General features: G+C 43.4%; 1 protein-coding gene across 8 annotated transcripts in view; it reads right to left on the reverse strand.

The window, feature by feature from the left end:
- Positions 1-25,143, reverse strand: part of SCUBE3 (signal peptide, CUB domain and EGF like domain containing 3) — a 107,944-nt gene that overhangs the window by 10,453 nt on the left and 72,348 nt on the right. For all 8 annotated transcript variants that reach the window (XM_083445666.1, XM_083445665.1, XM_083445663.1 and 5 more), the window contains 8 exons: positions 20,842-20,958; positions 16,152-16,274; positions 12,736-12,852; positions 3,392-3,514; positions 2,496-2,612; positions 1,110-1,202; positions 909-1,025; positions 98-259 (listed from right to left, as the gene is read on the reverse strand). In XM_083445666.1, the coding sequence (XP_083301792.1) occupies positions 98-259; positions 909-1,025; positions 1,110-1,202; positions 2,496-2,612; positions 3,392-3,514; positions 12,736-12,852; positions 16,152-16,274; positions 20,842-20,958 (969 nt within the window). The remainder of the gene's footprint in view (positions 1-97; positions 260-908; positions 1,026-1,109; positions 1,203-2,495; positions 2,613-3,391; positions 3,515-12,735; positions 12,853-16,151; positions 16,275-20,841; positions 20,959-25,143) is intronic.

The following is a 25,143-nucleotide window of genomic DNA, read 5'->3' on the forward strand; positions in this document are numbered from 1 at the left end:
TCTTCTGAGATGGGTGTTCCTGGAACATGAGGTCTCTTCCTCATATTACTCTGTGATGTTGTCCCCTACCCCAAGCTTTCTCAGTCACCTCCTCTACCTGTAATTTCTTCGGGCTTGATTTCAGCTTCAAACTCCAACGTGATGCGCGTCACCTCCTTGTTGGGGGAGTTGCGGGCACGACGTCCTTTGCCCTTCTTGGATGAATCACACTTTAAGTTCACAAATGTCACCTGGCAATCTGAGCAAGGGGCTGCCCCACCTAGGAAAGATGGGGTGCGGTGTTAATATCCTCCAAGCAAGATCTCTCTGAAATCCTGACAGGCATTTTCCTCTGTGACAATCAAGCAGGGCATCTCTCCTTTATCCCGTGACAGGAAGCTCATCGTTTTACTCCCATACCCTCCCCACACTAGCTAAGGCACTTTCTCAGGCACGACTTCCCAGTGATACAATCCCACACAGCCATTCGTGGTGTTATTGCTATCAGTTTTTTCCTCCGCACTACATCATCCTCTGTGGAGGGGAGGGCCCCCTTGCTTAGGGTTCTTTTCATCCTTCTATCCTCTCTTTTCTGCTTCTGGGCTCTCACACATTCAAAGGCACAAAAGCATAAAAGCCTCAGCTATTCCACAGCTTCCCAACCACATGCCCAAGAGTGAGTGCAGCAAGCCTTGACTCCCAGAGCCTCAAGCTCCCTCTGTTTGTGCCTGGTTTTTAATAGTTGCAGTATGCAACTATGGCAAATGTGGAAAGCACAGTTCCCTGGTCCTTAAAAGCATCACAGGAGAATGCTTACAAGGACTGCATGCTAAATCCAGAGAGCTGCTTTCGTGACATACAAGACTTAGGACTGAAAACAGCCCCAAGGGAAGACTTTGAGAAGACATACAAAGGAGGGAGTACCTCACCTAGTGCAGCATTCCTGCCCACCTCATCCTGCTTGCCTTTCATGCGTGGGTGCAGGTGGCATTTAGCATCCTTGATTTTGAAGGAAGCCTTTTGTTTGATTGGAGCAGCGACAGTCTCTAAAAGAAAAGGCAGGTGCTAAGTATCAGGGGAGCCAACCGAGTCTCAGGAGGAGCCCTGAGGACTCAGGAGACCAAACTTACCAACACAGGGATGGCTGACATTGCTGGGCCTCTGTGGAGGTCCCTGCCGCAATATTGGGGTACCACAACTCACTGTGTAGCTATTGTCAGACTCTGCAAAGAGAAAGAATCAAGTCGTAATCAGCGGAGGCCTGTGGCCAGATCTTTCTAAATGTATGCCTGCATGGGCCTGTATTTGCAAGCCCAGCCCAGCCCAGCCCAAACCCCAAATGTATTTTTGAAAGATTAGCCCAAGCCTGATCTTGCCCATCAATCATATGGATGAAAGCAGCCCAGTTTTGGCCAGAACCCTTTACTATGTTTCCCCACCCCCATGATTTCCATTCAGAAAGAATAAACAACCCACCAAAGAATCCCAGTGCAATATAAGCACATAAAAGGAGCACAGATGGTGCCAGAGTGTGGATAATCTGAGCAAATTCTCATGGCTCACAGCCTTGTGGGAGCCATTCATGAGTGAGATCACATATGCCTTGCCAGAGGGAGAGGGAGCCAAAGCTAAATGCATGAAGAGTACTTAAAAAGTTCCCAATCAGCCAGGGATTGCATCTGATGTAGTGGTAAGTTAACTCAGTCTGCCAGTCCAAAGATTTCCACTTGTGCAATGAAACGTCCCCATCCATCACCTCCCATGTACCCCCTAAATCTGTTTTAAAGGGTTCCACAACCCTCCAGGGGAGAATTGGGAAGAGCATGGGGTGCACACAGTGGTAGGAGAGTTCCCATTTTGCAAGCTTACATCCTTAAGCTAATGTGACAACTTATGTCCCAATGTGTATATTATTCAGCCTTTGGAATCAGGTGAACACCTTATGGACAGGACCACAACATCAGTGGTAGGCATCAGTGGTGGGCTCTGTTAGGGTATCAGGGCCTTGGCAGTTGCCCAAGGATACTAAGTACTGATGATGGCCCTGCACATGGCTTAAGTGCTACACTAAAGAAGCACAAATAACCTCCATTCACATCCTTGTTCTTCGTCAACTGTTCCTCCTCCTGCAAGTGCCACTAAAATCAAAGCCAAAAACCTCCAAGAGCTTATGTGGGGATAAAAAGGGGAACAGGAAATAGGACTGAGGAATGGAATTGAATAAGGCTTCAAATGCAGTAGAAAAATGAGAGCAAAGGGGACAGAAGATTAAAAACCCAGTAGCAAGAGCCTGGAAGCTATACGCCGGCTCCCTTGGCTAATAAAGTGAGATGAGTGCCACAACTCCAGAGTCGGCTATGACTGGACCTAATGGTCAGGGGTCCCTTTACCTTTAGCAAGTGAATAACAGGGTCCCATAATGGCACAATGCCCACAAGCCTCCAAATATTGCAGCTTCTTGCATCTGAAGCTATTAAATTTCCTGGGGTGAAGGAGTGGCAGATTGGTGCACCTACCAGGCAGAAAGCGAGCCTTAGAGGCACAGGTGAGGGAGCAGCTGTCCTTCTTGCCATTCTTGTTGCAGGTAAGTGTGGCTCGTGGAGATACTGCGCCAGCCAAACATATCACCAACTCTGAAGAACAAGCAACAACAGACAGCAATGATAGCAATATGCAGGTGAGATGGTGTAATTTTAAAAAGAGCACACAAATATTGGGATGGCTACAGTGCAAAGCCAAACCTTGTTCTCCAGTGGAAGTAAATAAGCATTAGTCCACTACTACTACTACTGTACTACTGTTTCCACTTGTATCTGCTACAGCAACTTCTCTACATGTGTTGTACTGAGTTTTTCAGCTCACTGCTGAAGGAATAAAGTCTAAAAGCATGCAGGGTCACTACTGGACCAGCAAGAGCAGAATCTGCTAAAAATTAAGAATGCCTGAATTTCCAAACACAGATTCTGTGACAGCTGTTTAAGAATCTCATATTTCATTTTTGGACATGCCTCTGCTAGGTTTTATTGTATTGCAGAAAAAAACACATGGGAATGTTCAACACATTTCTGCGAAACTTAAGCTAGTTTTCTGTGTTTGAGCAAAATGTTGTGGTTGCCTATTCTGCAATCTCACTCCTCTCAATAAATCACAGCATGGTGAGAAGTTTTGCATTACTGGCAATCACACAGCACCAGGCCAGCGTGTGGAATTCTCATTAATAACTTTGTGGTTTTTTAACAGCATCAGAATTTAAACTATCAAAACAGTGCCATACAACAACGCCACATTAAAATTAGTCTCCTTGTTCTCTGTTCAGCTACTACAGTAATTTTGTCCTCAGCTAGAACATTGCCTGCTGAAATACATTCTGCCTCTGGAGGGCAGCATGACCTCAGCCCTTTTCTACACTCACCTATGCAATCCTTTTTATTCCAATGAAGTTTGCACCCAGCAGGGCAAGTACATTCATAGCTGCCAGGGGTGTTTATACAGCCAAATTTGCAGCCTCCTCGGTTGATGCTACATTCATCGACATCTGAAGGGCAACGGAAGAGATGCAATGAATAAGTATATGACAACATAGTACAAATGGAACATTCTAATTAGAGTATCCAAGATTCTGGTTCCAGAACTATAATATGGGTTGGTAATCAGACAAAAAAGAACCAAGTGTTAAAGAGTAAGTGGGAAAGAGACCAGGGAGGGAGAAGGAGAGAAGACAATAAAAACATACGATAACCTCTGCTGCTGATTCACCTTGTCATTCAGGAAAGACAGCTGCCAGATCAAATATTCATATACTGTATATATTGTGCCATCAGCATACATGGGAGTTTACAGCATAAGTCAAAGACATAAGGTCCTGCCTTGAGGTGCTTCTGTTAGCAAAATTTCTTAAATAAAACAGAGTACAAACTAGATGATCTCTGCAGCACTTCCAACAGTTTACAAGTTTGTTAGTGGAGGAGAAAACAGAGGAAAACAGACTGGAAAGGCTAACAAAGAATGGGAAAAATATGTAGCTAGAGGTATTGATACTGAGTGAAGTGATTAGAAATGATGACAGTCCTCCCTTGCACATTTAGAATGCTGCGCTCCATGATGGTCACAAGGGCTTTCCATTCAGTGTGTAGCTCAGTGGTGGAGCATCTTGTTTGCATGCAGAAGGTCCAAAGTTCAATCCTCCTGCCTGAAACTCTGGAGAGCCACTGCCAGTCAGTGCGGACAATACTGAGTTAGATCTGGCTCAGGGTAAGGCAGCTTCCTATGTTCCATTCCCCAGTGTGCACACACCTATTATAGGTTTAGACTGGTGGACAATTTATTTTTTAAAGCATACTGTAATTGGGAAGGCCAAACTAGAGCTTCATGGGAAATTAGCTTGCTGCTAAGTAGTGCTTAACCTCCACATACAAATCTGCTCCACACACATTTCCAAGCATCTGGTGGAACTGCAGCCTAGTCAGTAATATGACCTTTTCAGCTTGTGCCAGCCCTTTTTCTGCCAGCCCATCCTGACTCCCAGTTATGTTGCCATTTGTGTCGCTGCATTGCCACAGGCTAAATTCATCTTTTGATATGTTACTGCTAATTCATCTTTTAGGTGGTCTGCCAAAAGCCAAGTTCAGCGCTTAACATGCAATTGCACAACCCCATCAGCTGGTGGTAGTGACGTTTTAGAGGTAATGGAGGTCCAGAGATATAAATAGGCCCCAAAATACATAGGGCAGGCACATTTTGAAAATATTGCTTGTTTCTCTAGACCAGCCTTCCCTAATCTGGTGCCTTCCAGATGTTGTTGGACCACAACTCCCATCATCCCTGGTCACTGGATACGCTGATGGGATTTATAATCAGGGTGGGGGAATCTGAAAGGCACTAGGTTGGGGAAAACTGCTCTAAACTTATTCTAGGAAAACTTATCAACTGTCGAGAAATGCAACCTGCTGCCTGCTTAGTCTATCTAATATTTCCCACAATAGAAAATGTCTAATCCCATCCATTGTACAGGAAGCCTGCCTCATCCCTACCTTTGCCAATAAAGAATAGGTAATCAACGATGAGAGAAAGAACTCATCAGACCCTGCTTTAGAGTCATTCCAGAAATCAAGAGTGTGACTATGAGCAGAGATCAGAATAAAATGGAAAGGCTTGGTTGCTAAAGTTCAAAAGACAGCTGTGTCAAACAGTCTACCAATGCTGCCCCCTTTCAGCAGCTCTCCCCATTATGGCACACAGAGAACCACAACCATGGAAATCAATGCTAAAGGTCTAGCATGAAGCGAGCAAACAATGGGAGAGGAAGAGTCAAAACAACTCATGAAGGCAGGGCTTTGTTCTGAAACCTCCACTTACAAAGGCTTCAGTCTTCCAGGCTTTGCCAAAGCACACTCCCACACAATGGGGCACACTAAGGTCATGGGCTTTGCTCCCAACTCTTTGGAGTAGGCTGGGTGCTGACTCATATGGCACTGCCAAGCCATTCTTGGGCTTGGTTCCATTTCATCTTGTTTATTTATGTAACTCACTTTCTCCCATCCCAAGGGAGCTTTTAGCTAGGATAAAGTTAGGAATGCACCTTGTACCCTTGGTGCATCTAGCTCAGTACTGCCTGGACCAAGAATGGGCAACCCTTTTTTTCCTGAGGGCCACATGCAGCAGTGGGTGGGTGTCCAGGGCCACATATAATGGGCAGGGCTGCACCTAGTGCTGGGCTGTCACAGACTGGCTGGATGCATAGGAGTGGTGGGAGGCACCAGCTGGAGCACCTCAGGGGAAGAAGGCTCAGAGCCAGGGGATTGGTGGTAGGATGACGATGAGCTGCCAAGCGGAGGAAAGGAGCAGACTGGGAGGAGGTGCCAGAAGCAGGAGAGGTAACAGGGTTTGGTGAGGAGGAAGAGGCTGTGGCAGAGGGCAGTTCCAACTCTGAAGCTGGAGGGGAAAGGGGCCAGGAGAGTGAGGGGCAGGCTGCTGAAGAAGCCAGGGAGTCTCCCCTCCTGCTGCAAGCAGTTCACTTCCCCCTGGTCTCCTAGAACACGCAGAGAAATGAAGAGGGGGGCTGTGTGCTGGTGCCTCCCACCACTGGTGCTGTTCGTGACTACTTGGGAAAGACACTGGAAAGGGGGAGCCTTAGAGAGTGGTGGAAAAGCAGGGATCTTCAATCCTTGCAACTTGTTGGAGCAGGCCTACTGGGAAGAGTTGCTGGGATCACTAGGCCTGTGCCGTTTTGGTTTCTTGAATAAAGAGTTAACTTCACTGACACCGCGTGAATAAAGAGTTAACTTCACTGACTCATGCTAGACTCCAGCTCCTGGCGTGAGCAGGGGCAGATCTCCTAGGCTCCCCCCCCCCATTTTAAAGTACCCCCCCCCCAGCTACTTGGGATTACCAGGAAGGTTAAAGTCTGAACTCCCCAGCAGATCTAACGCAGATTTTTTAAAAAGGCAGGGTTCTCTTTGTATGCTCTCAGTATGGACCATACTGAGAGAAGCAATGGGCTGCACTTGGCTGCCCAGCTGTGGTCCACAATGACTTGACAGCAGGTCTCCAAGATGTGTTTTCCAGCCCTACATGAAGATGCTAGGGACTGAACCATTTTTCATACAAAGCACGTGGTCTGCCACTAAGTTACAACTCTTAGCTCTCAAACTCTTCATTGCAACACATGCGAGTCTGTGAAGTTCCCTGAAGATGGAAAGAGGTAACACTTTGCTTCACCTAATTTCAGTGGTAAAGAATCCACCGCCCCCAGTATTTTCTGAATGTCACTCCCCTTTAGAATTCTGGTTCAAAACCGTAATCCTGAGTGGAATGTGACAACCTTCCCCTGAGGGCAACAAAGGGCACAAAGCAAAGCATGGTGGTGATAGCTGTCTCCAGTTATTTCCCATTTTTGTGTCCAGATGCCTCATACAGTCAACAAATGGGACCTGCAGCAAAATGTTAGGAGTCTGCAGTGTTGTTGTTCAACATTCCACCCACTCCAGTGCATTCCATTCCCCACCCTAGTTTTCCATTTCCTGGCCTCCCTCCACAGCCACGAAGCAATCTCAATCCTCATTGGGCTTATTGGGGGGATCTGACCACCCGCCCCCCAATTTCTTGTACTACAAGATGGCAACTGGCATGCAGAAGTATACTGCCTCTAAAACACAGAGCAAATATCCATCTGTGGAACACCCAAACTGATGTTTGTGCCAATTCATCTTTTTGCAAGCCACTTTTTGTAAGCTTGTAAACCCGTGGGTAGCGATTGTCTTGTTTTGTTTTTATGCAAACCACTCGGGAGGCTTTCTTTGGTGAAAGAACAGGCTACAAATGCTCTATATAAATAAATAAATAAAACAGTTTGTGGTATCGCATGTTACAACATCCTTTTCCATGTTAATCTCACGAGCAAAATGCTATAAAATAAGGAAGCTGATTTAAATTCAGTGACAAGGGCAACTGCAAGTGACCAGGAATTACCCTGTGGGCTCCAGGTCTGATGAGGGTTTTCAACAAGTTTTGATAGATGTTACTGAGATTGCAAAGGAGCTAGAAATAGTACCAAACTTTGAGACAGAACAGGTTAGGAAAAAGGAGAAAGAAATGGCAGTTTGAGTATGAGGCCCAAGAAGAGGCACTGCGAGGACCAAAGCAGAAATTCAAAGTAGGTTTCTACTATGTTGTTTCAGTCGTGGCCATACAAGCTACAACAGCTCCACTATAATTCCCTATTTGGCTTCCTGTATATATATGCAGTATCTATCAACAAAATATCTACTGAAGATGTACTTAAAGGTTGCAAGCATTTGGAAAAATCACTGATGCACAATGGAAACAAAGATATTGGCGCTGAAGTTCTGTGCTGTGGAGTTACAGCAACAGCTCGAAGACTTCCAAGGCTTATGCCACCACAAGAAGAAAAAGCACACATATTGAGATTTTGATGTGCCTGAAATTGAAACTATTAAGAGACTTAAATTTTAACATCATAATTCACAAAGATTATTTAGCAGTTTCAAATTTTGTGCTTTTCAATTTTTTCTACATCAGTTTTTGAGCACTGAAGTTAGCAATTAAAACAATTGTGGAGTGCAAGTAGCTAGCTTTGTCAAGGGCACAGAATAGCCCTGGGTTGGGTTAATAATCGTGTTGCACTCAAGAGTCTGAGTTATCTCTGAAGCCTAATAATGATACTGATGGGACATATCTTTAATTTTTTTATTTTAAAAGACCTGTCTAGCATATCCCTTTTAATTTCACTTCTATCTTCCTCCACAAGGTTAAATCCAATTTACTGTGGGAACACAGTATTCCTGGAGCTTAGTGTCCTAAACCAGCAATGAAAAATGGATTAATTGTTTGATGTGGTCTTGGATAAGATTCCTTTTCAGCTTTCAGTGTGAATCAGAGAATTCCAAAGAAGAGTAATGAATGTTCAAATAAGGCCATAAGTTAAAGCAGGAGAGCACAGAGTTAAGTCCTACTTTGGCAAAGCAAGATGAATGACAATCAAACTATCTAATGGTGTCTGCCTGATCCTCTCTTTTCAAATAATTTCAAGTGATAAAGTTTATGGCTAAACATTGGATGTGACCAGCACTGGTATATACATCTGTTGTGGGGAAATCAGAAGGGATAAAATATCAGGCAGGGCCTAGAAACCTGTAGGGATGCTTGCTGCAGGTAGAATGTAAAACCATGCAAAGTTGTTGTGGTTGAGGTAAAATAAGGCGGAAGATGGAGGGAACACTGCACACAAGAGCCTGGGATTAGAAGTGCAGTCTACTGTAAGGGAGACACAGAGCCTACAAGGAACAATAACCGAGGGTATGGTTCATGGAGGAAGGAAGAAGACGGGGAAAGTCCCACACAAGATGTATGGATGATACGTTGCACTGGAATTGAGAGGGTGAGGGCTGAAGGTCATGCGATCAAGGAAGCAGAAGAGAGATGCAGGAAACCTCATCATACAAAGCCTTGGAGCAGGAAGGACGGTTTTTGAAAACAGTGTGAAAAAGTGAGGAAGGCAGAAATTTGCATATTACTTCAGATTAACTGGGCAAATCTCTGGCTGCAGGTGTCTGGTATATAATTTAAATTCTTAATCACTTACTGTAGCTGAGCCAAGGAATGCAAAATGTAGACAAGCCCCCCAAATACCAAAACCTTTCCATCTTGACTTACAAGCTTTGCAATATTTCATTGCCTTCATGTTACTGCGGCTGGGGCCCAAACAGCGCCATGCAAAGCAGCAGAACTGCTATCTTCTGTTGTGCTGCCTACATTTCTCTTGATAAAAATTGCAAAATGATGCTTGATTTCTTCAACAGGAAACAGCCCCCTTTCAAATGTCTAATTACTCATTTTTAAATTTGTGATATAGCATCTAGCTCCTTTTCTATTCTGGTGTGTGACTTAGCCAGTTGCCCCCATCTCCCCAGTGTACTGATTTGTTTGGTTTATTTCCTCAACAGGTAACATGACACAGTGCATAAAGAAGATGTGCTGTGAGCCTGGATGCCCACCCTTCAAATCAAATTCCTTAGGTAGTCTAAGGCAGCTGTACTTTCATATCATAGGTATGCATTGAGTAAAACCTTCTCTCTCAGCTGTGATCACACCATCCATTTAAAGCATATTTATAGTGCATAAAGGTAAAGGGACTCCTGACTGTTAGGTCCAGTCGCAGATGACTCAGGGGTTGCAGCGCTCATCTCGCTTTACTGGCCGAGGGAGCTGGAGTACAGCTTCCGGGTCATGTGGCCAGCATGACTAAGCCGCTTTTGGCGAAACCAGAGCAGTGCACAGAAACGCTGTTAAAAAATGTTATACTGTAGTGCATAACTTCCTGCAAAGTATATTGGGAGCTGTAGTTTATCCATTACAGAGCTTTCTTAGGGAACTGTATATATGGTGTGTACATAGTCGCCAGTCCCACTCCCAGAACCAAAATAAGATTAAAGGGTGGAGGAACCTTTGCTTAGCCCTATAGCCCTTGTTTCTGTTAGGAGCGTTTCCAGTCTCTCTCTCTCAATCTCCCCCCCCCCCCCCATTTAGCAATAGTGCACCGGAAGCGTGCAGTCTCCTGTACATATGCATCTCAGGTCTATGATTAAAAATGAAATGAAACCTTCCTTTGCAAGCAACTAATTCCATACAATAAGCCTCTCCTAGCAGGGCAATTAAATGTGACATTTCTCACAAAATATGCTAGTGATGCAGACACACTCCATCTACAACTGTCTCTTCGCAATGTGATTTCTGTGTCCACACCTGTGATCCATAGCTGGGCTCTGCCTGTTATCATGCAAAGGACTGAGCAAAATTGGTTGCCTAAGCAGAAACAGCTTCATCTCAAGCAAGTACAGAGGGGCTCTGTACTTGGCAGCCACAGAATGTTAGCACACTTTGGACAGACATCAAGTAAAGGTCTAGCATCCAGTTTAAACAATACTTACGAAGCTGCGTGACAACATTGACACTCGGACAATATGCTGTTTCTGATTTGTGATTACGTTTTACCATACTGAAGACCATGAATCTGCACCAATTTGACAGGAGTGGCAAATTGAGCCCAACGGGCGAATTTGTGTTTTCAGTTTTCAGGTGCACTTCACTTTTGCCAGTCTGCATACTTTGCTTGCGTGCATGTTTGTGTGCGTGTAATTGCTGCAGTCTGTTTATGCATCTGCCTCAGTCTGTATAATCTAGGGCATCTTGAGAGAAATAACTCTCCCTTATATTTATCGTGGCAAGCCACACTGCTGCAGCAACACGCTCCAACAAACCCCTCCACGCCTTCCATCTGTCTTTCCATTTTTCTTGCTGGCACAACCCCAACCCTTTCCTCCCCCTCCATTGAGAAACCATAAAACTTTCTGAAGTTCCCCTCCACCCACCTCAAATCCTCTGCCAAAAACTCACAGTGGGGTTTTCCCTACTCACATCCCACTGGACAAGACACAAATCGTTCCTGTCACCTTGTTTATAGCCGCAGAGACAAATGTCTGGTCCTGCCACTCTCTGCAAAGAGTAGCAAACATATTTTAGGAAACATAATTCACTAAATGTGGTCTTACAAGAAAGAGGGGGGTGGAGTGGAAATCTCTCTTGTGGTCCAGGTGCAGGAATGGTAGGCCAGGCTTTAAGAAACCTGTTTAGCCCTTGCTTGGTTCAATCATTGGCTTGGGCAAGTCTCAGTTTAATTTTTGTGTAAAACTGGAATTGTTGTATTAGAACTGTTTTGTGGACAAATTATATAGAAACTATAAAGAACATTCAAATGAAATATTTCTGCATAAACTATAGTATTCACTACACTTCAAGCAAGGGCAAACAGAGTCCATAAAATTCATCAAATAAGCAACTCACCATACATAGATTCGCTGACTAGGGACACACACTAAGATGCACTGGGAAGAGATCAGTAGTACAGCACATGTATTAGAAGTAGAAGTTCCAAGGTTTCACACTTAGTGATTACAATCAAAAGGATCTCAGCAAGATTAGAATACATCTCTGTCCAAGATACTGGGGAGCCACTATCAATATGAACAGATCATTCTGGGCTATATGGCCCAATGGTGTGACTCATTATAGACAGCACCATACATACATATGTTTATGCTGATGATGTGAGATCCAACAAGTGTTTAGATTTGCAGAGTTTATCCTTGCAGTGAACAGACCTGCTTTTGTTTTCCTGTCTTAAAGGATAAGCCACCAGTATAATCCAGACAGAAGTACTGGGATACCAGACACCCAGTAATTTGTGGTACACAAACAGTGAATGACCTGTACTCTGAAAGGCTCTCCATGTCTGTGCTTTCAGATTTTCACAGGTCTATGTTGGTAGCTTCACTGCCTGTATGGCCACCCACTGTTTACCTGGTTATGAGCTGATCCCGAATTACATTATTCTACTAATGTCTGCACCATGAAGGCAGGAGCTGCTGGGTCTAAACTGCAGTAATGTGCTGTATCACGTCAGAGACACCACTCTACATGGCCACTTCTTTACACAGTCTAAATTTCATTACTAACAACTTCACAGAGTGGGAGGGAATGTCAAACTGCAATGCATGACAGCAGACACGGCCTCGGTGTTTAGAATGCAAGATCCCAATCAATGGATTGACCTCAATCTGAGCTATTAGCATCCTGCCTAAAGATTTCCATCCAACATGAGATACGGGAGAGTTATATTACTGTGATAACAGCAGTTGTCTTACTGTGCCTGTGATCCACCATCACATAGTAAAGTGTCTCATTTCCAACTGAAGCCAGCACCAGTGTCTTCTGAAAGAAAGGTACCTCTGAAAGGTAATGAATATTACCTTGCACATTAATGGGAACAGTTTTTAGTCATCTTTGAATTTAAAAATGACTTTACTTACCCAATGTGCAAGAACCTCCCTTTGCAAGAACTGTTTTCTAACTTCTATCCAGCTCCTGGGCTTGCTGATATTCTCCAGGTTCTGTGTTCAGCTTAGAACTGAATGATTACTGACAAAATTACAGGGAGGACCCTGCTTTGGGTGAAGCAGAAACTACATGAGCAATGGAGACTTTCTCAAAGCTTACTGTCCATAAATGAAAACCAGTCTGAACTGGTCCCTTGGAGGTCAAAGGTCACTAGGCTTCAGCTTAGAACAGAAAGAGGACAGTTATACCTGAGAGAGGTAGAAGGTTTAAAGTTCAAGAAAGAGGTGCCAAAGAGGTCACAAAGAACAGCCAAGTCCCATTCATCCTTATCTGTCACACTGATACCTCCACAGTGGGTGAGTCCATAGAGTGTGTAGCCTTTGTGACACAGGCACTGGAAGCTCCCTGGTGTGTTTACACAGATGTGGTCACAGGTTCTGTCAAAGGAGCATTCATCAATATCTGGGAACAGGAAAAGAGTGTATAAGCCACATTCCACCAAGTAGACAGTACATCCCTGAGGCCTGGATTATTTTACTTCCTCAATAACCAGAGATTTTGAAACTGTACCCATTGCCAGCAGTCTTTTGTCAAAGTCATTCTAACAGAAGCAAACACACATATGTATGTGTGTGTGTGTGTGTGTGTGTGTACGTATATGTATATGTATATGTATATGTATATGTCCAACTGCCATTATTTCCTCTGCAGTCCAGGCTGCATTGTCAGACCTAACCCCCTCAAGTAAAATAAGCATTGAAGTACACATATTCAATATTATTTCATGCACAGCAATTACTCCTTAATACTCTTAACCACAATGTTACACTAAAAATCATGAAGGTTGAGAAAAGGTAAAAGCCCAGCTTCAAATCTCCAGAGCTATGAAACTCATTGGGTGACAACTGGGCCAGTCACACTCCCTTTCTGTCAGCCTAACCTATCTCACAGGGTTGTTGAGGATAAAAGAGAGGGAACCATGTATGTTGCTCTGAGCTCCTTGGAGGAATGCTGGGATAAAAACTGCCTATCTGCCTGCCTGAATAAAGGGATATTTTCCCCATCCTTTTAGTACATAATGTTTATGAGTGAAAAAGTGGTTCTAAACCGTGCCAGTGACTACAAGTACAGAACTGGGGAGGGGAGGAAAGGTGGAAATCATTTCTGACTAATTAGGACAGAAGTATCAGCTTGGGAGTGCGTCACAAGATTAGGGCCAACACATTCCTCAACTTTGTATGCAAGGCAAAGGGCTGAATCTCAGGGCTGACACAAGAACCCCAAATGGAGCAAAAGGGCTGGGAATGGGAAGAGAGTTTGCAAGTTTTCCACTGCCACTTTCCCTGTGAGATGCTCAGAAGTAACCACAAGCAGAAACTATGCTTTCCCAGTAGAGTCTTTGCTGAGGGAGATGCCAGGGCCACCTATTCTTTTCCTAAAGGGAAGTTCACTGGCGCTGGAAGGCACAGTCTGTTGGCCACAGCCAGCCTACTATCTTCATGTTTACGTCATTGGCTTCATTTACCTAATTGCCACAATCTCATAAAAAGAAAGCCATGAAGGCAGAACCTGGATGGAGATGAAAGGGGCCATAACCTAAGCATAAAGCAACTCTTCCCACCTCAACTCCTAACACACGCCCAGCTTCCCTAGGGCCAGGCCTTATGCAGTCAGAATAAAACACCTGCACTACATCACATGTTAGCAGCTGCCTTCCCCAGCCAGAAGGGAGGGGAGAACTTACAGCTGCTGATTTGGAGAGGGAAACAGGCCCTGATGTTGAACCCAGCTGTAGACCCAAGCCGGTTGACTCTTGAGGCCTGGGTTGTGACCTGCTATCATGTCAGTGAGCGGTGAAGTGTATGAGGGCTAGCTAACACTTTGCATGCCCAAAGTGCTATGTGTCTCCAAGGTATTTGTACAGGAAGAGAAATACTTTCCCCTTTTTATGATTAGTCATGCTGAGGTAAAGCATAGGAAGGGACAATTTCTTTAGCAGAGTGGGATTAAGCACCACTGGGATTTACAGACGATTGAGGAAAATGTCCCTTTTCCGTCAGACCTGGCTGTGGTCTTTGAGCTAACTGGATTTAAATGTTTTTAATTGAATTTTTTGTACTGCAATTATTTAATGTTAATACTTCTTTTAATGTTGCTTTTAACTGTTTTCTGTAAGGGCCTCTACACTGAAAAGGCAGCAACTAAACATGAGTCAGTAAAATAGACTAGCCATGTTAATTGCATGGAAGCACAAATTTACCATACATTTCCTATTCAAAAGGGGAAAAAACACAGAAGTGAGAATAAATTCCCATTATCTTGGAAATGACAGTTTTGAGGACTCGGCTGTTGATCTCCCAAAAATCTACTGCACCTTATTTCTGAATGAGAGTTTGATTTTTTTAAAAAATACAATGAAATTGATCAGATAACTTAATAATAGTGCAATGCATGCCTATGCAGAAATAAGCCCTACAGAGTTCAACTAGGCTTGCTCGATGGTAAGTGCACACAGGATTGCAGCCTAAATGTTGGTGTTTTCCCCTCCCCCTGAAAGAAAAGATCACCAAAATTCTCCTCTTGACACCCCAATTAAACCTACTGGACAGGGGAACAACCCACAGGGAAACAGTAGAGTGAGGCAGCAGATGCTGGGTTATGGGGCCAGTGGCATCAACTCTCTCGCTTGCCATTCCTTCCAAGACCCTGTTCATTCCACTCTGTTGCAGGACACGTGGTCTGCCTGGTACCCTCAGGTCTGGTGGACAATGCTGATCCATCAACTGTCAGCCCTACTGACTTTGTACATTAAATAGGAAGGAGCCATCTTGTCTTTTGCTTCAGGCAGCAAAATGTCTAGGGCTGGCTCCTGGAAAGCAGCCACCAGCTTAAATACCTGGTGGATCCTCTCCTGCATGTACTCTGAATCTGAAGATATGCTGAAGTAACATCTATTTCAGGACAGCAGGGTTTTAAACAGAGTGTCCAGGTGAAAAAAGACAGAACTCCTTTATACACAAACTCCTGTTTTACACAACCATTAAACAGGGAACTTCAGCAGGTAAAATTCCCTCTTCTACACTACAAAGTTCATTTTTTTCACCTGGTTTCAAACTTTGTTTTCAAAGTAATAAAACCAACATTTATAGTGCTCAGAATGATGAACTAAAATTCATGTTTATGAATTTGTTTATTTTTAAATCAAGACAGCAATACAAACTTTACATTATTTTTTCCCAACAAATTATACTGAGGACTAAGAAGTTAGGAAAGAAGCCTAAGGGGATTAAGGGTGTTAATTAACTGCCATACAGATAAGTTCATTATATTGCTGCTTAATAAAAAGCTGCCAGGTGTTAATAGGAGTGGAGACTAATTTATACAGTTCCATTCTGCATCAGGTCCCACTTCCATCTTTGAAGCAGTATTTTAGCATCTTCCCTTTCTACTTGGATGGGTGCCTGAAAGCATGGCTAGTTAGCATCTGGCCTGCTCATGCAGCCATGCCTATCTCAGGATCTTCCAAAGAATTTCAACTGTTTTTTACTCTTATGGAGAACAGAACAAATGACTGGCTATCATGTTTCCTTGAAAACGGTCCCATAATTTCTTAGCTCTGGAGCATGTTTTGTGCTTAGGAGAAGGAACATTCCAATGTTGCAGGCCACAACTGTAAGCAAATCTAGCTCAGTGCCTAAAGCCTTTGAACTCATACAATAGTTGCACCACTCTTTTCAGCAAAGATCCCAAGATGACTTTACCTTGACAGGTCCTTTCGTTGATCAGCAGCTTATATCCTTTCTTACAACTGCATTCAAAACTCCCCACTGTGTTCCTGCAGATGTGGTCACAGCCGCCATTGTTCAACCTACATTCATCAATATCTGCAGTAGGGAGGGGGAAAACACAAGGCAAAACATGCTTAGCTAAGGGAATTAGTTAAGAAACTGTGACAGTTGAATGCATGCCCACTCAACGAAGAAATGGAATTGGTGGGTGGTACTCCTGGGTTCAAAACACAGGTGACGTTAACACGAAGCTAAACCGTGGCTTAGCATGAATGGGTAGGATCTCAGGGAGGGAACTGTAGCAGTTTTGCTCCTCCTGGGTCCTTTTAGCTCAGCGTGGCATAACAGCTAAACCAAAATTTGGTCTAGCATGCCATTTGAACCAGAGCTTCTGATTAAGCTTTCTCCTCCGTCCCCCATATGCTGTCATCAAGGTTTGTTCTAGGCCAGTGGTTCCTAATTAGGGGTCCGGGGACCCCTGGGAATCCATGGAATGCACCCATGGGATTTGCAGCCCCATCCCTTGCCTTCCCTCCAACTATTTCTTTGTCATTTTTGCATGGTAATACCACATATTTTATGGCCTGTTTTAGCAGTGTGCAATTTTTCAATATACTGTATTGGCCAAAATCAGTTTTGAAATCACATCACGATAACATTTTTGACTTGGCAATATATCACTCCTCGTGCAAGGGAGAACAGAGCAGCTAATTTCAAGGCACCACCAATATTGCACAATGATCTTAGTTGATAACACTGCTGATATGAGCTGCCTTCCCACAGGCCGACGGAGAATGGGGCAGCTGATCACCCTTCACTTCCAGGCACCATGACACTACCTTCCCCTGGCACTGAGGTGGAGCAGCTTTTCTCAGTAGCAGAAAAGCAGCAGCAGCCACAGTGGACATGCAGCTTTGCTGGCTGCCCCACTGACAGCAGCTTGATGCATCCTCCATCCCCTCCCACTCAACCCATCCAACCTCAACTCCTTCTGATTTGCTTGGCTTTTGAAAAATAGGGGGTCCTCAGTAATAACCACAAGCCCTGATTTGAACAAACAAGGGATTTGCTGAATAAATAATTGAACTGGAATGCAGAGAGGGGAGGTGTGGGGAGGTCCAGGAAATAAGCAAACGCAAGAAATATTATGAAAATTGAATTGTTTTTATTTGTTTTTATTTTTGTATTTTTCTTTTTTCTTATGTGAAAATCTTAATAAAATATTATTTAAAAAAACAAAAACAAACATGCTAAGCCAAACCTTGGCTTAGATGCGCACTGAGCCGAAAGGAACCAGTTCAAGCAGGGACTTAGATGTGCAATTAAGTTCTGTCTAGAATGTGGCCTCCATTCCCACTTTTGGGGTGGGGGTGGGGGAAGCAGAACAGCACCAGAAAGGTGAGAGAGATGAACTGTTTATAGTAAGAAGAATGTAGCCCACCATGTAGGTATAGTAAGTGACATTACAAGTGTAGCCACCTTCCTCAGAGGCGGTTGCTCAAAATACATCCTTGTGCACAAGTTCTGTTGCCTAAGTTGATGTTGGTCATGCACACAGTGCGCAGGCTACCCAGAGCATTGTTCTGAAGCAGAAGCGTTATGTTAAAGATGAGCAGGAAGCCACCAGTTGTTGAGAAAGGACAGCTATATGGCTAAGACTGTAGGTTCACAACAACCAATGACTGGACAGTAGCAATGGTGGGCTGCTGCCACTCACAAGATCCTTGGTTGGTTGTGCTGCTGCTGTTTATTGGGAGGTAGAGGGGCAATGCAGCAGTAAGGTCAGTGTAGTGCAAACACACTGGCAGAGTCAATCTGGTGCTCTTGCAAGTGAGTCTGCACTGCACTGACCTCACTGCCACCTCACCCTCTACTTCTTGGTAAGCAGCAATGGTGTGATCAACTGGAGGTTAAGTGAGCAGTACTGCCCAGCAGGTTGTCTTCTACTGTATCTGGATGAGAAGTTGAGCAGGACAATCTTATGGGAAAGAGAGAATCCAAGATGGAGGAACTGTCATATCCAACACCTTGGTAGGTTCACATTAGCAGAAAAAAAGGTGTGTTCCCCCTGATCTGGTGTTTTTCTTCACCTGCCTGCCCCATTGAGATGGAAAGTAAGTACAGTCCTAGGACTAGCACACTTGACACACCACCACCAACCTGGCAATTCCTGGAATGTGTTGGAGGAATGAGAGACCTTTGAATTGGCTGGATCCAAAGCCTCTTCTGCTGAGTTCCCAGCATGCCATTACTACTATCGGAGCACAAACAGCAAAACAGCAAGTGCCAGTGGGGTTTCTGTGCCCGCAACAGGGAGGCTTGTATGACCAGATCCCCTTATCTGCTCATTGGCCTCCCTCTCCATAGGCAGAGGAAAAGATCTGCTGTATCCTATGAGCCTTGCAACACCCCCTTAGGATTGTGCCCTAAGTGGAGAGGGGTGGGGAAGTGGCAGTGGCTTAGCCTTATTAGCTCCCTGCACATGAAGGCTAAGACCAGTCTTAGGTCCAAAATCACAATAATCACTGTCTGGATGCAATGGTTAACTAGCTCTGAGTACTCAAATAATGAACAGGACAGACTGCAAATAACTATATTGGAAGAGGAAATAGTTTTCAAAGAACAGTGAATTTGAAAATAAATGTGGACTAAAAAAAAACACCTTTACAATTTGGCTGTTTTGCAAAAATCAACATTTCTCTCTCCCACATCCACCCCCCCCCCCTCACACACGATTCCCTAAATTCTCAAATAGCTTCTGCTACCTGTTAAGATATATTTTTACTTACAAGCCAGAAAATTTATTGCTAGGAAATGGTCTGTAAAATAGAATGAACCAAGGCTGATGAATCCCAGAAAGAAAGTTCAAGCAAACCTCATCTGAGGCTGCTCCCTTGTGTCTCCCCCATCCCATCAGTTCTAGCAGGAACTATGAAGTTGGAGCTTTTTATTATTATCGTTATTGTTGTTGTTGTTGTTATTGTGAGTGAAGTGAACTAGCAGTAAAACAGCTCCAAACTGTAATAAAATCCCAGACACAGGGGATATGGCTCTGGGTTATTATGCTTTCCTGGAACTCTAGCATCTTGGAGGCGGTGAGCTCTGAAAAATAATAATGAAGCAAATGGGGTCTGGAATCAGTAAGGCGGTTAGACAGCTTTCAGCAGAAGGGCTTTCCCCCCCTTTTAACTAAGGTCACGTTCCCTGGAGCTGCCAGAGACAGAACACAGACGCCCTCCATTTGTGGAGTCTCACCTTTTTCTCTGCAAGCCTTTCCAGATGATAAAAAAGCCTACACGCTTCTCTCACTCATATTCATGCTAATGCCAATCCAGCAGCAATAGCATGATACCCTGTCCTCATGTAATTAACCAAGGGGGAGGGAAGCCGTGTGTGCTCACGCATGTACATATTTATCAGTGGGAGATATAGCTTTAACTCTGGAAGGCCCAGTCTCCAAAATGCCAACAGTCCATGGATGAACATTGCTGTGATGGGAAGGAGGGTGCGGGGAGGGAGGCAGCATAAGGCCAGGAGAGTTGTAGAGCAGATTGACGCTCAGCTTCAAAAGTAACAAAAAAATAAATTGATCCCCTTTCTAAATGGCACTGGCATCTTGGGGAGTTGTGTTGCTTGGGGCCATGGGCACTACTCAATAAACACTCAGGAGACAGGAATGATATTTCACTCAACACTCCCAACTGCAAAAAGATACCATAGCTGAGAAGTAGGGGCAGAAACAGCATTTTCTTAGCAAAAAATCAGCAGAGTTTTGAGTGCTGGGTAAATGGGAAATCCCCACAACAGAAGTGCTACCTTGTATTGAAAATGTCCCATTCAACAAATAAGTAACAACCGCACTTGCGTGTGGTGGGGGATGCAGAGGAAGAGGGGAGAATCTTTTGAGAAAGTCCTCGGGACTGTAGCTTAGCGGCAAAGCACATGTTTTACATGCAGAAGGTTTTGCAGGTTCAATCCCTTGTATCTCCAAACAGGACTGAAAAAAACTCTGGAGTTCAAGCACCAGTCAGTGTAGACCAATGGTCTGATGTGATAGAAGGCAATTTTCTATGTTTCCCATTTCTTTGTCAAGAAATAATGAAAAGGTTGGTAGGCTTTTGAAATAATAACACTTGGTAGAGCTGTGAAGAGGGAATGAAGCTAGAACATGGAGGTTTCACTACCTTGGGCTGCTCACCAGATAATAATAATAATAATAATAATAATAATAATAATAATAATAATAAATTATTTATATCCCGCCCTCCCCAGCCAAAGCTGGGCTCAGATCCATTGCTACACTTGGAAAACCAGGTCAAAGCAATGGCTAAGACAGTTGTCACCAACAGCCTCTGGTGAAAATGCTGCAATCATCTCTTAGATTTGGATCAACCGTTTTAATTCATGTCACAATAAATTTTAAGGACAGAGTTACTATGAAACTCAGTTGATGAGGATACCTTTGACGGCTCTGTGGAGGCAACAGCTAAATGAGGCAGTTCATGGAAAGGGGCACTGGGAGACGTCACGTAATTATAGTGCCCCATCTAGGTAAAATTTGACTTTCCAACTTGTAAACTGAAGAAGGAACTCTACGAGGTCCAGTCCTGTTCTGTGGAACGTGATCTCCCATACACTGGATATACATTTGGCTGCCATTTACCTTTGCACGTTTTTCTATCAGGCTGAAGCATGAATCCCATTGGGCAGCTGCAGTGCACGCCAGTGGCTGCATCATGGCACTTGCTGTCACAGCCTCCATTGTTGACAGCACACGTTTCTGAAAGAAGATAAACCAACAATGGAGAACACTTTTAAAGTATGCGTAAATACTTCAAAACTTCAGCAACAGTTCCTGAAGACTATACGAGTGTTGACAGGAATGATAATAAAATTTTCTGGGTGATATTCTGTCTTCTTCTTCTTATTATTATTTATTAAATTTGTACACCACCCTTCATCCAAAGATCCCAGGGCAGTTCACACAAAAAAATACAAAATGGGAATATTGAGGCAAATGATTTCCCATGAACTGTACTAGACTGATGTATACAAAATATTCCACTTCTGCTTATGAATGGAAATGAAACATCAAATTTTCAAAAAGAAAAAGAAAGAAAGAAAGCAGAGTGCCCAATATTATCCTGTCAGATAATCTGTTTCACAGAAATTCATTTTGTCAGCCAAAGACATTGCAAAAAATAGTTCAGGGCACTCCTGTCATAGTGTGTACATGGCAGAAAAGGTAAAAAGGGAATAATTGGTTTGCCACCCCCACCGCCCATCATTTCCAACAGCCATGTGATGAAAAGAAGAACAAGCAGACACGAGGAACTGCCATTTCCACATGCTACTGCTCTCACCAGAAAGCCTGGGCTGCTCCTCCCCACTCATGAAGGATTTCAGAACTGACTGAGATGGAGCAACAGAACCATCTGCTCTGAATGGTAGAGTAAAGAGAAGCCAGTTAGGCTCCAGAAAGCCAAACCACTCCCCATAAGATCAACACATTTCTGCTGCAGACACCTCAGGGAAGGTAGGGAAACCAGGCTATTTCTCAAGGGTCCAACAAGGCCTGTTTTTAGACCTGTCTGCTTCGATGTCAGTTAGTTGATATGAGACCCTGGTAACATAAGTTAGCTTGATTTCATCTTCCTTCCTCACCTTGTTTTCTATTTATGTTCTAACTTTTTGGATTGTAGTAATTGGTAGCTACTGTTTATATATATGTATTGATATTGATATGTAAGCCACTCTGGGAGCCTTTCTGGCTGAAGAGTGGGATACAAATGCTATGAATGAATACATACATACATACATACATACCAGCAGCAGACAGCGTGGTGGGACTCTGCTTCTCACCTGACTTCTGGTCGGTTGTGTGGCTGGCAGTACACAGAAGGTGGAGAGGGAGGTGGTGAAGAGGTTAGCACAGTGCAAACACACCAGCAGGAACATGGACTGGCTCTGCTGGTGCATTTGCACTATTCCAAACTCTTCACCACTTCTCCCTCTTCCTCCCCACAAGCAGATGTTATGTGACCAGTCAGAAGTTAGGTGACTGGGGCCACCCTACTATGCCACCCACTGCTGTTACATACATAATCTGCCTTTGCGTACATGAACAATAGCAGCATTGGCTGGGCTTTTACTTTAATTGAATTCTTCTAACCAACTCAGATGCATGCTACTCAGGACGGGGAAGTATTTAACACACATCATTTACATCTTGACAAAATGTGCTTGCAAATCAATCTTCATTTGTTGTTCTTGCCACAAAGTACATTGCATAGAAATGGAGTAGCTTGTTAATGAAGATTCATATTTGAGAATATTAGTGACTACAGTATGTGTCTTGGGCTCTAAGGAATGTAATCTGTTTTGGGTATTAGTGAGCAAAGAAATTGGAATGCTTTCCATCTAAAAGTGACCCATGCCTATGAAACTAAAATACTATAAACATACTTACTCAGTTTATGTAATGTAACCCATCAAAGCAAATGTTGTACTTTAACTCTTGTAGTTTCAGGGCTGGGCCAAAGCAAAGCAAGTCATTGAAGATTTTATTTCCTCTTAAATATACTTTGTGAAAAGCATCCATGAAGTCTAGGCCTTTGGTATGCAAAAGGGCCAGTTATGGTTTGTTATGAGGCCGATAGAAAAGGCAAACAATATGTTCCAAAGGCAGCAAGAGTTCATGTTCAGGGTACCAGTGGTTACATAAGACTTTATTTTAGGGCAACACGTAATCTCTTATTCCAGAACAAGGAAGTTCAGAACAAAACGTTGTGGGTGGCCCTCATTAAGAACACTCCAGTTTCATAGAAAAGCTCCTACGTGTCCCTCTTAACATATTTAACCAGCAATTTGCTTACATACTGAAGTGAAAAAATCATAGTCTCCATACAATGATTAGGTAATGTCACAACTATTGATAAGGTGTGTAGTTATGGAGGGCTGGTAGCTCAGACAATAGCATTTTTCTTACAATATATTACAATATATACAATATAATAACCAGACTATTATATAATGGTCTGAGCTGATCTTCCAACTAGGAAGAAAGGTGTGTTGAATTCTGATCATACTTTTTGAACCCCCCGCCAACTGGGCACCTCTTTGCACTAGCATTTTATATCAGTTTCATTTACAATTTCTACAACTGCTACACAGTTTAGGGTGCAATCCACCTCAATTAAATTTAATGGGAGCTTTAGGAGAAATGCGTCACACATTTCATTTGCACCAGTATTTTGCTAGGCATTCTGCAGGGCATAAAAGTGAAGCATCTTGCTAATTACATTTCTCCCTAAACATTCCATCACTGAAGCTGCCTCTCTCTCCCTGTCACCCTGTGACAACTCCTCCTTCCCACTCCAAGCTTATGTAGTCTAGGCGGCTTGATCTTAATAAAGCAAAGAAAACAAGCAAGCCCCAAAATTTACTAATCAGCGTTTTGACGGATTATATTAGTTGCACATTCTCTTATCCAGAGTAGCCAATGTGGTGCCCTTCCGATGGCCTGGACTACAGCCCCTTTTAGCTCCAGCCAACATGGCCAGTGGTCAGAGCAGGTGAAAGTTGGAGTCTGCAATATCTGAGGGTGAGACATTGGCTCTTCTGCTCCACCCTGTAGGACAATTTTTGGGGGACACACCTCAGCACCATTACTGCACAGTAAACTTGGTTTTTCTCTGCATGTACAAATCCACAAATCTGATTCCACTAATATAGCACACATTGATCAGTCATTTGGTTTCAGACTAAGCAATGTAGGTGGTTACATTCCCACTGCAATTGTGCACCTATTATAACATGCAACCTGAAATATTCAGACCAGACTGGCATAATATTTATCATTATCATCACTGTCATGATCGTCATCTTCTCTCTTTCGAAACAGCCTAACGTTTTATTCTTTAAATTTATATCCCACTCTTAGATTTACATCTATTTGCCATCTTAAACTTTGGACGGGGTGTACCCGTAGCCGATTATATCAATAGCAGACCCATAGTAACCATTATCATATGAGGCAGATTCACAGGCACCAATGCACATGTGGAACATTTTTTGCGTAAGAACGCAGTGGCCTTAAAGCAGACAGAATTTTAAAAGGTCATCAACATCCTGCGGTGCTCAGAACTTGGGGAAAATAACTAAGATCTTTTCTGGGCCACTGAGCCATAAGCACTAATGAGGTGTTTAACTATATTCTCGTATGCCAAGTTAGTATGTAGCTATTACATAATTAGCTATGCAATGACTGCTATACAATTAAGCTGTTAAAATGTTTAGACATTTTTAAACCCATCAACAATGAATTTTTATTTTGCATTTTATTGTCCCAGCATAGTTTTGCATGATCCTTCTGTAAATCTTTACAGTCTGTATTGAATTTAATCGCCTTGAGGCATTTTGTATTATTTGCATATGTCATCTGTTCATATTAATGAATATCTTATGCAGCACATTAAGAAACAGCAAATCACGCTGTTAACCTCTCTCTATTAGGAAATGGACTAGTAAGCCATCTAGGAAAAGAAAATGTTGCAAATCAATAAAGACAGGCAACATGGCTCATGGAGAGAGGAAACATGATAAATCAGATGTATTATGAAATGGACTGTTATTTACAAAAGCGTACACATCACAGTGACCAGTTAGGCTCTAAGATACAACAGCATTTTCCCATCTTCATGCCGCTACTGTGGCCACTGTTGTGCCCTCCAAATATTGTTGGACTAGTAACTCCGTCCAGCCCCAACCAGCACGGCCAATTGTCAAGAGATGTTGGGAGGTGCAGTCCAACAACATCTGAAAAGCACCATAGTGGAGGACACCAATTTACTGTACTTTCTCTTCCAAAATTAAGAGACAGCAGATTGAGTGATATTTTCTATTCATCCTAAGTGACTATGGGGAACATGGCTCTCCAGATCTAAGAGAATCAACATGATTCACA

This window comes from Podarcis tiliguerta (genome assembly GCF_965153285.1).
Source record: "Podarcis tiliguerta genome assembly, chromosome: 6".
Lineage (NCBI taxonomy): Eukaryota > Metazoa > Chordata > Lepidosauria > Squamata > Lacertidae > Podarcis > Podarcis tiliguerta.